Source organism: Hemiscyllium ocellatum, chromosome 33 (assembly GCF_020745735.1).
Source record: "Hemiscyllium ocellatum isolate sHemOce1 chromosome 33, sHemOce1.pat.X.cur, whole genome shotgun sequence".
Lineage (NCBI taxonomy): Eukaryota > Metazoa > Chordata > Chondrichthyes > Orectolobiformes > Hemiscylliidae > Hemiscyllium > Hemiscyllium ocellatum.
Window position 1 is genome coordinate 16915357 of NC_083433.1, and position 14558 is coordinate 16929914.

Sequence of the window (14558 nt, forward strand, 5' to 3'; positions counted from 1 at the left end):
AAATTCAAAGGAATGCATAAACTGGAGTGGTAATCTGTCCTCATAATTCACCCTGGGTCCAAAGCATAGAGATGAAGCACAAAATGAGCAGCATACTAAAAATGCATTTACTGTTAATGACCAATGAAGTAGTGGCAGGGTTAATTTTACCAACTTCTCTCAATCCTGAAGATTTCAACTGAGTTAATTCTCCTTAATTACAAAGAAAGTCAGTTAACGTCCATAACATTCATTTAACATTCCTATCATTGGAAAAGAGAATCGCTCACCTTTAATCCGCAGTAGCCAAGACTATTAGTTGACAAAAGGATTATTCCAAGGAAAACAACACCGAACATTAAGGCAAAATGTATTTTAATAGTTACAGGGTGAGGGCTATGTTGCTCAAGTTTTATTATAGTCAAATCATGTCAGTGCCAACGCCATCATTTCTGTTTCATGTGGTCCAAACCATAAATTGTTTAATAAAGATATCACTTCAGTCAGCACAGTCTTTTTCTACAAAGTGCTATAGAATGGTGCTGAATATGCAGGTGTTGATTTAGGAGCACTTTTTATAAAAGACAAGGAAACCACTACTTACTTTTTGCTTTTTAATTTCTTTTTCTAAACACAAATACATTAACAAACAGCATACAAACAGAGGTATCAGTGATTGAAATGGTGCATGAGCTGCAATAGTACATGGTGCTCAGAGGCAGATTGAGCCTCAACAATGGAATGATTTCTTCACGTTTAAACTTTTCATTCATTATAAATTTATTTTAAACAAGCGCATTTTTCTTGCTGTCCGAGCTGCTTTTTCAATATTACAATTTCACTTTTCGGGCAGGCAAGAGATAAGGAGAGCAAACATGGCCTTTGGAAACTTGTGCTTGGGAAGGCAGCAGATTCCATGTCAATAATGTCTCACATTCCACCATATTGTATTAAGGTTACAGAATGACATACAGTTCACACCAAGGGGCTTCAAAATGAACAATGGCCTGGAAAAAAACACAACCTAACCTTGGACCAGTGAAAAGTGGGTTTGTCTCCCACATTTGATGGAAGCTATAGAACAAGAGTACACAAGAGGCTTATGTACTGATGCAATAAACTTCCACCATTTCTTCATATTCCAAAATACTATTATACACGAAAGCAGAAGTTGTAATCATTTAAGCCCATAAAACTGGCAGGCCAAGTGAGCAAATACAATAGGCCAGCTGGTCAACCACCAGTTAAAATTGAGCCCTGACAAAATCTTCCAACTGCACTTCATTAAGCATGGTTATTTTAAAAAAAAGGGCAAGCAAAGCTTCAGTCAAACTTCAGAACATCAAATGTTCAAGGACACTGCCAAGCATGCTCCATCAGTTCTGTGTCCAGTTGGAAAACAGAAGTTAATGACAAAAGTATTAGCAACTCTTGCAACTGAGAGAATGTAGTACTCTGGTAAATTAAAACTGCTTAGTAAACTATTCTCAGTGTTAAAAAAAAATCACATGTTTGGGGATGATAGATATGTTAGGGATAAACAAGCCATGCAGTTCTGAATAAGCAACAAACTGCAAAGAGAAAGCTTACCTTGCCCACATTCTGATCAAAATCTAGAAGCAAATTTCAGACTAGCCAAAAAACATGTTGTACATGTTGAGAACACCTTTTATATTTAACTGTTTCTAAAAAAATAAATAATTTTACCAAAAGGTTTATGCTTGGTGCAACACTGACTACTTTGAAAAGAGAGAGAATTCAAACACCACAGTTCTACAAGAGCACAACTTTCAATCTGAGAGATAGAAAAATAACACAGAAGTATGGAGGCTTGTGAATGCAAGGGCACTTTTTCTGTTTTAGTCAAAAGCTGGCTTGACCCAAGATCATGGAGACTCAAGCAGCATCAAGATTGTAACCATTGGGGTCCAGAGTGATTCAATCACACAATAACCACAGTTAATGTCATCCAACTTTAACAACATGGTGAGCAAGGTGACACACTCAAGACACAAAAACACTACATAGTCCCAACTGCACAAGGCCATGCAATAGCAACCATTACAACCATCAATTTTTTTTTGTTTTTTTGTCTCTTTTGCAGGGGAAGGAAAAAGAAGGGTGGGGAAAAAGGGACAGGTTGATGGGTCAGGGCAGACATTAAAATTAGCATGTTTTCTAAAGACATGCCAATTCCATTTTCAAAACCCAATGGACTATGAAAAAAAGATATAAAAGTATTGTACAAGTTTACAGTGGCACCCTGGAACACTGGCTTACTTTTTTTAAATTTTGTCATTTTATCCATCAAAAAATATAAACAAAGAAATGGATGTACCCAGTGTTCCAAGGGTGTTTTCTTTATTATTCCTTTAGCAAGTTCCCTGTTTTGGGTCAATTGGAATTGATACACAATTAAGGAAATTGGATTCGTTATACTTCACATCATTGGGGGAGGGGGAGGAGGCGGCTGGAGGTGGAGAAAATTGGTTATTAGCTCTCATTGCTCAAAACTTCTAATAAGAATTGGCCATAATTTTCTGCTACAATATGACAGAGATAAGTCACTTCCCAATTGGAAAAAAGCTACCATTAACTTTTAAAAAAAAATTCTTCCCTGGAATCAGTATATTCAACTGTTACTACAGAGTCACATGTACATTGAAGAGTGAGAATGCACTGCCCCAAAGAATTATCTGGGCAGGAATAAACTTGGAAAGCACATCCTGAACTCATGATTCCACAGTTTCCTGAGACAACCACTGTTCAAACTGGACTGCATAAAGGGTTGTTGCTAGTTGAAATCTATGGAGACAGCAGAATCTTAAAATTACAGTTTACATACATTAGATGTTTAACACTGTACACTTACAACGTAGACATTTACATGAAGGATATAACACTGATGACTAACAAAATTTAGGCATGGGCAAGTCTTGCTTCATGCATGAGAACATGATGTTTCTCCTGCTTCCTACCAAATCTCAAGGACACCATAGGATTCAGCCACGCTGCTGCTATTGTGGTCCAATTCTTCTATTTAATAAATGTGAATGGCAATAATTAAAAATTTTAAACAAGATATGACAAGACAGATTGAATTTTAGCACCACTTGTGTAGTCCCACTTCTTTCACATGACCAATATCAGCAACCAATGCCTTCAATGGAATGTACATAAAGGATGTGCAAGGAGTTATGGAATATGATTTAGAAGCATAAAAGCAACCATTATAGCTTAAAAATGGGATTTAAATTACATTCTATGGTTCAGTACATTCTACTTTTACCACACAGAGGGTATTAAAAGTATAGCAAAATAAAAGTATCAACAAATCCATGACATGAATGCATACTTTGGAGCCTTGTTCCAACATAACCAAAAATCTTCCTAGGCAGAGAGAGCGAGAGAGAGGGAAAAAAAAAAGAGTTGAGAGATGGGGTCAGAGAGAAGCGAGGGAGGGAGAGGAGTATAATAATAGGTTTATCTCAACCAGATGAAGCCAATTCACCCATGCTGTGCAGAGACAGCCTCAACAATTTTAGTAAGGATACATGAGGCACATGACTGCACAATAGCAGCCAAGACCATTTGGATTGAATATAGATCAGGAGGTAAATACAGCAATGTGAAATTGTGATTGCGGAGAGGGGAGGAGGGAGAGGGAGTGATAACTGAAAGACAAAAGAAAGAGGGATGAGAACAGGGAAGAGACAGGGATCAATAAGGCTCATCTCTACATTCTCTTTTTTTCAACTAAATGCCAAAGTATTGATTAGCTAAGGAGTATCTATTATTAGCAGTAACAAACCAAATGACAGTCAGCACGAAGTGCTAGATGTAGAACTGGTAGTGTGATTGCTAAGACTTCAGCGAATAAAAAAGGCAAATGCTGCCTTGCACAGTAGGCAAATCTTTCCAAAACCAAGGATTATTTTTCAGGGATTCAGGGCTCAAACACAAATAGGCAAGAAAAAAAATACTAGCCTTGCCAGCAACACAGAACGATTTTTCAAATAAATTTGACCGAGAAAATGTGATTCAGTAAAGCAGTTCAAGAAGCTCATAATTTACACAAAGCAAAGCTAATCTATTATGGATCATGGAGACTGATCCCAGCAGTTTTGTGACCTAAATGCTACAGGAGAGTCTTGTTGCTTATTACACAAATTCAGAAATCAGAAGCACAAAGCTAGGTGAAAACCAGGACTCATTTCAAGTGCATTGGAATCCACTCTTTTTGGTTCAGGTCTCCCACAGTTTAAATGCATGGCATCACCACCAAAACATACAAGTTAGAAAATACTAATTTCAAGTATAAACACAAGTTAATCAGCAAGGATGTGGATTCTTGGTATTGTGGAAGAATCTTTCAGAGATAAACAGTTGCATTAAACCTGCCAAGTGGTCTATAGCACTGACGTTCAGGTTTTTAACCAGTTCAAAGCATCCTTCATGTACACTGACAGGAGTCATAATGCCAAAACAAGAACAAGTGCCATGTCATCCTCCAAATCCATTACATGCCAATGTAATTAGGGTTGCAATTCTAAAATGTGACTACACTGACAACTTAAAGTTGCACATCCCAAAAAGCAAATCAATTGGATTTCTAAAGTTTCAGTAATAAAAATTGCGAGTTTATTACTGTACTACTGTCTGCTCTGATTGAATCTAGTAAATTAGAGGGATTTGCATAATTATAAATCAAACTGTCCAGCAGGTTTTAGACTCAAGCCTGAAAAGACAAGTAGTACAGATTCTAACTACTTAGAAAACCAAAACAGTTTAACAAAAGATTAACTGAAAGCTAATCCAGCAACAGGTTCAGTTTTTACAATCTGCTAAAACTAGAGGACCACAAAATAATGTACTTTCTGGTGTGTTCTACTCGTTCTTCCCACAATCAGAAGCAACTTTTCTCCACTTCGTACGAACAACTGGCCTCAAGGCAACATGTCAACAGTGCATACCTTAATCGAAGTAAGATCTCAACTGAGCTTCAGAACTGATTGAAAGGATTTGACCTAGCTCACCCTGAAACTAGTTCAAGGAGTCAAGTGAACAACAGCACCCAATTAGAGTTTTTAAGAAAAGGCTGTACTATTCATAGCAGCACAAACTTTAGTATTTTTGAGCAATTGCTTTATCAAAAATATCAATTGTGACATACTGGAAAACATTCATGAGCAATCTTTACTTGCAAGTGATGAACAAGTATCTGCGGTCCAACCTTAAACATGCATTTCACTTTTTATGCAAACCAACTTCACGTTAATTTGATTACTTTTGCAAACCTAGAAACCCTGCCGAAGATGTCACAAGATACCTTCATACCACTTTTTAAAAAAGATTCCTAAACTTTGAAAACATTTTTAATGGTTTACTTAACATTCCAGAGAGAAAGTAAGGCGAGTGTCACTTCACCCAAAACAACAGCAACGAAGGGAGGAAGTCCAGAGCAAAACAAAGTGAGAGCAGGAGACAAGAGAATACACGTGCAGACAGCTGCAATCAGACAAGTCACACGCGCCATGCCACTGCATTTGAAATGAAGTTACCGATTTAAAAAGTTAAAAGCTATTGCGCCACACTGCAGGCTGAGAATATCCACTCAGCTTCTGTGTCTCAAACTGCTCAGAGAGCTGCAAGTTCTTTCAACTATGACAGCAACCTCAGATAGGGAACATCACACATTGCTCGCAAGTACTAGGGGTGGGGCAGAATAGGTGGATAGAAAGAACATTTTATTAATGGTTTTTTTTTTAAAATACATCATTTATTACAGGTCTTCCAAGTCTCTTGAAGGGCCAAAGTGGATTTAAGAAAGCCTTGGCATTAGAGCAAAATGCAGATCATGGTATGCAAATGGATCTGTAACTGTTCTCACTTTCTTCATGTAAAATCTTCCTCCCGAAGAATGGTCCAAAGAGTTGCCAACTATGCCAGGATGATTAAAGATAGGCCTGAAAAACCATTCATGGACATAAACTGGGGAGAAAGAAAAATCCAACCACATTTTACATGTCAGCCAGCACTAAACAGGGGCCCCAAATTCTGGCTACATTGAAGAAAGGTCAATTGAACCATTGAACACTAGGGCTTTTTTTTTAAAAATAAAAAATTTACTACAGCCGCCACGGAAACACAGCAAGTTTCGTGCCGAGATGATTTGCCATTTTTTGTGAACTAGAACTGTCCGAGTAACGATGTAATTTTTTTCCCCCAAAGACTGCCAATTGCTTGTAACAGGAACTTGCTAAATGTGAAAAGCGTGCCTTCTTTCTCAGCCGACAGTCAGAAATCCACATCCTTTAGTTGCTTGGTTTTATGTTGGAGCGAATTTCTTGGCCTGTGCTCGCACTCGTTTTTCATACTCTACTCTGTTCTGGCTGTGAATGGAAAAAACATGAAAAATTTGTTGTTACAGATTTGGGAGACAAGATTAGAGTATTTTTCATAAGTTTTTTATGTATATATTAAGTGAAAAAGTTACAAAAGTACAAGTAGAAACATTGCACTACAGTAACATGGACAATAAACTGTCAATTATTCTTCAAGATAGTCGTCTTATTTACTTAAACCAAATTAGCATAAACTAAAATTAAATAAACATTAAATTAATTACAATCCACATTGTATTATATTACTCTACTCACCGCACCTCCATCAAGGCTCCTGTCCATGGGAGCAAGTTATTATACCCATACTTACTAGGCCTACTACAAATTAACAGTGGATGCCCACCCCTCCCCCTCCCACTCCACATCTTTACATCAAAAGGAGCAACCACCCCACACCCAGCAAAACAGACTAGAATAACCACCAAAACTGACATAATATAAAGCATATCAGATTTAACACCAAAGCAATACCAAGCCTGTAAAGGCCAGACATCCCAAAAGGGAGAAAAACAAAGATTAACAAAATTTATATTACACTAGGGTAACGCCTGCGGGAGTGCCCGACTTAGTAGGGAAGTGCCCTGCCTGCTGTGCTCCCCTTCCCTGGGCTGCCTTCATTTCAGCCCCAGATCTGTCAAACCTTAATTTAAAAGAGCTCTAGGTATTCTACCTACTTTACATTACAAACTGCCCTCAAGGATGGCTAACTTTGGTGGTGGTGATGGTGGGGGGTTGGAGGAACCCACTTTGCCTGAGGTATGGCACAGAGTCCAACGCAGCAGCCTGTACAGACTGCTGCCATCTTGACTCTCCCAAAACATTTATCTTAAATAGTTTGTTACCTAATTGGAGATTAAAAATCTATCCATTATATCCCATTAAATGGCTCCTCCATTATTTCCCAACTCATAAACGGTGTTTCCAGGTGGTCCATGCCTCAATTGTTGGGAAGTGCATGCAGAAACTGTTCAAGCTGAACTTAATTTATTCATTCAAGGTCTAATATTAGAGGGGAATCCTCATTGCAGTATATATCCAATTTCAGCTTGGAACTTAAAACATACATGCACCCTTATCATCTGTACTGGTGAGACCACACTTGGAATATTGTGTCCAGTTCTGGTCACCCTACTATAGGAAAGATACAAAGGCTTTGGAGAGGGTGCAAAGAAGGTTTACCGGGATACTGCCTGGACTGGAGGGCTTGCCTTATGAAGGAAGGTTGAAAAAGCTCAGCCTTTTCTCTCTGGAGAGAAAAAGGAAGAAAGGAGACCTGATCGAGGTATACAAGATAATGAGAGGAATAGATAGAGTCAATAGCCAGAGACCTTTCCCCAGGGCAGGACTGACAGATACAAGGGGTCATAGTTTTAAGATATTAAGGGAAAGGCATAGAGGAGACGTCAGAGGTAAGTTGTTTACACAAAGAGTTGAGAATACATTGCCAGCTGTGGTTGTAGAAGCAGAGTTATTAGGGATATTCAAGCGACTGCTGGACAAGCACATGGAGAACAACGAGTTGAGGGGTGCGTAGGTTAAGTTATTTTATATTAGGATTAAACCTCAGCACAACCTCGCGGGCCAAAGGGCCTGCTCTGTGCTGTAGTTTTCCATGTTCTACGTTCTACTCATTCATTTAATGAAAAGGAGTGACAGCAGAAGCAAGTTTTAAAACAATTCACATGATCTGCTGCCTACACTTTATACTCAAAAGACAAAGGGATGTTGTGTAATTGCCCAAGTCATTGCCATTGACAAAGCAACTGTGAACTATAGGGTCCCAAATCTTCAAACAAATGTTCAAGGCTTGAATCTGTTCCGTTTGAGAATAGTTCATAAGAATGGGTCTTGCTTCTAGTGAGCCTTCTAGTAATGAGTCATCTTTATAGTTTAGCTAATCATATTAATGTAACTATTAGCTCAGGATGGTTCAAGAAGTGCTGCCCCATGTAACAGTCAGCATTAATTTTTACAAGCACAGTTGGTTGAGTAGGATTTGTACTACACCTATTACAAATAGCCAATCACTACTTGATTGAAATCATCCATTCACAGGAATACAAAGTTTACTTACCTAATACTGCACTTGCACTGATCAAAACATGATTAAAGCACGTGAAAAGCAACACACCGAGATTGACAGCAGCATCATAAAGTGGAAAACACCTCATGTGCAGCAACAGTACAAAACAGTTTTCTAAACTGTTCAAATTTGGTATACTGTATTCTCGGGTCACAAGACAGACCTGGGACTTGATGGGTCTGAAAGTAGCAGCTTCTTGCCCATTTAACAGTATGGGTAATACACAAAATGTATAGTTATCTGTTCAGACACACCTCCTGCAGGAAAAGTGATTTCTACTAAACAATTGAGTGCACTAATAGATAAACTAATCAACAGAATATGATCAAGCCTTGTACCTGTTCAATTATCAGGAAACTTGGGGAACCTTGTTGCTTTCTCAATGGCAATGTTTTGCCTTGAATGAACTCAATCAGCACCCATCGTTCCTTTAATATGAACTGTTGCGATTATTTACATTTTGACATTCTTGCATTTGTCCTAGTGACTGCAAGATAAAAAGTTTGAACAAAAGTAGTTTTTTAAAGTTTTTTTTTGTTCACAAGCTTCTCAACTTGCTTCACACCACCAAGATAGATTTACATCCATAAGTTCCCAGATACTTCTTTCCAGCAGTTTCTTTAGTATTACATTTTGTTTTGTTGTTCTACACACTCGCTGCATTAAGTCAGCTACATGCTCACCCATTCGATCAGCTTCTGTCCTCTTGACGTTTATCATTGTCTTCTCCATATTTGACAGTACTGGTAAAGATTACCACCTGCAAATTTGAAGCTGCTCCTGAACAGTCATGTCTAGGTCATTAATGTAGACTGTGAAAAGCAGGGCTTTTATTACAATTCCTAGGAAATTAGAATGTAATCTTCCTCTAGTCCAAAAAAATTGTTTACTATTACCAATTTCTGAAACTGAGCTATTTTGTATTCATGCTGCCATCTTCCTTTTACATCCATGTGCTTTGCTGACAAGTCTGTGATGTGGTACTTTAATCAAACACCACCCTCCAACTCCAGTACCTCAACAAAAAAAGTTAAACACGATCTGCCATTAATAAATCCATGCTGATACCCATTATTTAACTATCACTTTGACAGATATTAGATCCCAAAATATCATTCTGGATACCTCTCACATCTAAAATTGATTTACTAGTCAAAGATTTGGAGATTATCCATAAACTCATAATCCACCTGTCCTCTTACCCCATTCCTATATGGGAGAATGATTTGAAGATTATGGCTCATACATCCACAATTTTCCTTATTTCCCCTAGTATCCTTAGATGCATCTCATTTAACCCTACTGACCTACCCACTTGGAATATAGCCAGCACACCCAAGCCTAGATGATTAGGAGATCAAGTAATATATACCTAGAGAAGATTTTTAGGTCAGCTGTCAGATTCTTATACAGAGTCCATTTACCTTTTTCATTCCCCTCTGAACTGCATTAAATCGAAATATTGTTTTGGCATGAGAATTTAAGAAACATTCTGCAATTTGCATTTTCAGGCAGAAACCACATGCCATGATGTAAGCCTCGAAATCTTTCTCATCTGAACATAATGATTCAAATTCAGCTTGCAATTACATTTACCAGCATTTCATTAGTAGCTATAAAGCTTCCATCCAAGACACATACTTGCAAAGGTCTAAACATTAGTAATGAATATTTAGCCAAATATTATTTCATAAGCTGAAATAAGTAAATCGCTGAGTAAGGTGAAGCACCAGTAAAGAGCAGGCAGTATGGTTTCATGTTCATTCAGTCGATAATCCCAATGTTAGAACCAGGAAATTAAGCTTTGGCTTAATTTCCCATCAGACTTAACACTGCACCATCCAATCCTAATAGGACAGGATAACAGGACTGTTATCTCCAGAAATACTAGACAATTGTTATTAACTTTGAAATGGATTGCTTAATGAAATCAATATTCGTGAAAAAAAAAAGAAGTGTCAATGATTCAATGAACTTTTCCGCTAGTAGAATTAAGCCAACTGGTCACTATATGGGAAGTATAGTTGCAGCACAGGACTTACTAAAGCCAAGCATTTCTGTTAACAAACCCTACGTACCAGTAGATTGTGTATGCTTCTGCTTGTGCTGGGTCTTGAATGTTTGGTTCGTTTAGAAGTTCTTGAATTCCTAGTAATATCTATTTTTAAAAAAAAGACAAGTCAGTGGTGAAAATGAAACAAGTACTGTGGAGCAGACTCTGCAAAATATTTTTTGGAAAAAAGTGAAAATTATTTCAAACCTGCTTAATAGTAATAGCAGGTCTCCAATCCTTATCTTCCTCTAGAATGGATAGACACACAGTACCAGAGGGATACACATTCGGGTGGAATATTGGAGGCTCAAATTTACCTGTTGATTAGTTAAAAAACTTCATCTTGAATCATGCAGGTAGAATTAAAGTATATGCACAAGATCGCCCAGGGACAGTCAGAATGAGCAAATCTGTATTTGCATCATGCTCCTCCTGTTCTGGTTGCTCAAAACAGAAAATACACAACTGTTACAAGGTTTTCAGCTTTCGTTTGTTTAACACCAAGTTTCTTCAGCCACCCTTTTCCCATTTCATTTCCTCTTCAGAGAAGGCAATAACCTTACTGAAGGAGGCTTGATCAATTGCATCTGAAGCATTAATACTTTTTTTTTAAAAGATTTAGGGTTTAAAACAAACATATGAGCAGGTAGCACCTGAAGCAAAGAAACTTCAGCATATAACAAATTTACTTTGCACGAAAGAGTTAGGTCATAAGTGAATGCATACATCCATTCAATATAGTAACATGCTAGTAATAAGCATTTGTGCAGAAGGCCAGGTCAACTGTCAAACTAGAATATGGTTACAGCTTCCACTACTTAAAACAAACAGTTACTTATACAATCCAGACAGATTGAGCTGCAAATGCGTTTCTTTAATAAATACCAACTCAACAAAAATGCCTCATGTATTGCTTATTTCAGCCAGAAATATCCACATTTACTCATATATAAGATAAACTGCCTTTACATGAAGGGTTTTCCCACAAAATACAACTTAATTGCAACCAGTGAATGCTTCCTACCAAGAGTAGTCTAAGATTTATGGAATCGCTGAACTACAATGTTAAGTCTAAAAGGACAGCAGAGACGACCAAGGAATATTTTTCCAGAAAATGATTTATAATCTTGACAGCTGCTGTACTTGATCATAGATGGCAGTACTTCATCTTCCAAGAACAGGATTCAATTTCAACCAATGCTAGCTCAATCCTTACTGTCATTTTAACAAGTAGGCAAATTATTCTGCACATTATACACAAACAATACTATGAAGTTAATTGATATCCAGAGTTAGATTTGTCCCCAAGCAAATTTTAGCCTGTTCTGAAATGTCAAAACTGAGGAACTCCCAAGAAAAAAAAACCAAAAACCCCAGATGATTTTTCAATTGGATAATGTAAAAAAGTCAAAACCCAGAGTGACTATTAAGTTTAAGTGCCACCAAGCTTCTCTCATGTAGTCCAGAGTGTTTGATGCTGAAACACAGATACAGTGGTCAGTTATTCAATTTCCTTCCGGGTCGAAGGCAGAAATGCCTGCACATGCTTACACTTTGGTGGCGATGAAGGGTAGTCATCCTTAAACAGCATTCGAAGCTTATACTGCCCACCTTCCCACGGCGTCTAGAAAAGAAAAATGCCTTGAAGTTAATGGAATACATCTACCCAGGTTACTAATCAAGACTATTCTAATGACTGGAGTCAAATACCAATTCAGAATTGTTATATAACAGAGTCAAGAAAAAAAAGTGTACAGAAACAAAGCTCAATCAGAAGTAACTTTCAATATTAACAGAAGAAAGTTTGAAAAATCCAGTTGCACGGAGTTTTTATTCTAAAATGCTACTTGAGCCCTTCATTACAAGAAAATAAATACATTATAAAAAGTATTTTCCAAAAGTATGTGGGTTTTTTTTGGGGTGGGGGAGGAGGAGCTGACAGCCCAGAGCAACACAAATTAGGAACTCAAAACATTATATCAGACACAACCTAAATTACTGCCAGAATACCATAACTGAAATTGTTAAGTACACAGAAAACCATGCCAATACATTATCTACATCTCATCAAAGTGGAGGTGATCTTGATACCTCCCCAATGTTGACACTTCCTTTCTTAATGCAGTTGAGGGTTTACTAAACTACTTCAAAGCAATTAAAAGACAACCAAATTGAGAGACTGGGATTGATGTTAAAAAAGGCACAAAACAGTATAATAATAAAATAATAATAGAGTCCGATCAATAACTTGTCATGAAGGTCAGGGTTATTTAATAAAACTATCACTGGTGAGCTTTTATTCATTGGATCTTCAAGGAAAGGACTAGGGAGTTTGCAAAGAGGTGCAAAAGGCTAATAAACGCACAAAAATCTGGAAGATGCAGTGAAATGCGGAAAAATGTGAACATGCCCATTTTGGTAAGCTATACAAATTATTCCTGGGGAGTTATAGAACTGCAGTACAAAGGGTTTCGGGCAACACAGATTATAAATCAGTTGCTATGTAGATACAGCAGATAGTTGCAAACAAAAATTGCTTAGAAACTCAGGTGGTTTGCTGCATCTGTGAAGATAGAAAAACAGTTAATGTTGAGTACTGTTACCTTCTCTGAAGAGGAGGAAGCTGGGACTGTTGCTCCTTCTGGAGCAGATGAAGTTGAAGGGTGACCTTATTGAGGTTTATAAGGTAATGAGGGGTATAAATAGGTGAATGGCAGGTGCCTTTTCCTTAGGGTGGAGGATTTCAAGACTGAGGGCATTTTTTTTCAAAAAAATAGGCAAGAGAAGGTTTAAAAAGCATGAAGGACAATTTTTTGGACAAGAGTGGCTCGTGTATGGATTGAACTTCCAGAGAAATTGGTGGATGCAGATACAGTTACAACACTTAAAAAGACACTTGGTTAAGTACACGAATAAGAAATGTTTGGAAGGGTATAGGCAAAACACCCGGCAGGCAGGACTAGTTTATCTTGGGATTATGGTAAGCATGGACTGGTTGGATGGAAGGGTCTGTTTACATGCTGTACAAGTATGATTCAATGTAAACGGTTCTTCTCTCCATAGATGCTGCCAGATGTGTTTCTCTATAATTTCTTTTTGTTTCAGATCTCTAGCATCCAGTTTTCATTTTATTGCAGCACATTAGGAAGGCAGTGGGATGTTCATTTTTATTGTAAGGTAAATGGAATGCAAAAGAAAGTTTTGTTATAGTTGTATGGGACATTGGTGAGACCACATGGGGAATGTCTTGTGCAACATTGGTCTTGTTTGAGAAGCCACTTAATTGCAGTTCAAAGACAGCTCACTCAACTTATCTCCAAGATTAACAGGTTATAAGAAAAGATTGAGCATGTTGGGCCAGTATTCATCAACTCTAATTCCTCAGAAATCTTATTGAATGACCTAAGAGACCTCTCCGGTCTCATATCTTTCCACTCACCCTAAAACTATATCCTCTAGTTCTGGACTCACCCACTCCAAGGAAAAGACCTTGTCTACTTACCTACTAACACCCCTCATGATTTTATAAACCTCTAAGGTCACTCCTCAGCCTCCGATGCTCTATGGAAAACAGTGCCAACTTATTTAGCCTCGACAGCTAAGTCTCCAAACCTGTCAACATCCTTTTAAATCTTTTCTGAACCCTTTCAAATTTCACAACACTCTTCCCATAGGAGGGAGATAAAATTTGCATACAATATTCCAGGAGTAGCCTAACCAATGTCCTGCATAACCACAACATGACCTCCCAACTCCTATACTCAATACTCTGACCAATAAAGGAAAGCATACCAGGCGCTGCCCTCACTATCCTTTCTACCTGCAACTCCACTTTCAAGGAACTATGAACCTGCACTCCAAGGTCTCTTCATTCAGCAACACTCCCCAGAACATTCCTATTAAGTACATAAGTCCTGCCCGGACTTGTCTTCACAAAATGCAGCACTTCACATTTAAACTCCATCTGCCATTCCTCAGCCCAGTGGGTCATCTGATCAAGAACCCATTGTACTGCCCATTACACCTCCAATTTTGCTGC

At 37.9% G+C, this 14558-nt stretch overlaps 1 protein-coding gene across 1 annotated transcript in view; it reads right to left on the reverse strand.

The window, feature by feature from the left end:
* Positions 1-579: 579 nt before the first annotated feature.
* Positions 580-14558, reverse strand: part of LOC132831150 (SUMO-conjugating enzyme UBC9) — a 45684-nt gene continuing 31705 nt past the window's right edge. Inside the window, exons 4-7 of the mRNA XM_060849148.1 lie at positions 12071-12143; positions 10727-10836; positions 10545-10624; positions 580-6371 (exon numbers count right to left, since the gene is read on the reverse strand). Of these exons, the coding sequence (XP_060705131.1) occupies positions 6308-6371; positions 10545-10624; positions 10727-10836; positions 12071-12143 (327 nt within the window). The 3' untranslated portion in view covers positions 580-6307. The remainder of the gene's footprint in view (positions 6372-10544; positions 10625-10726; positions 10837-12070; positions 12144-14558) is intronic.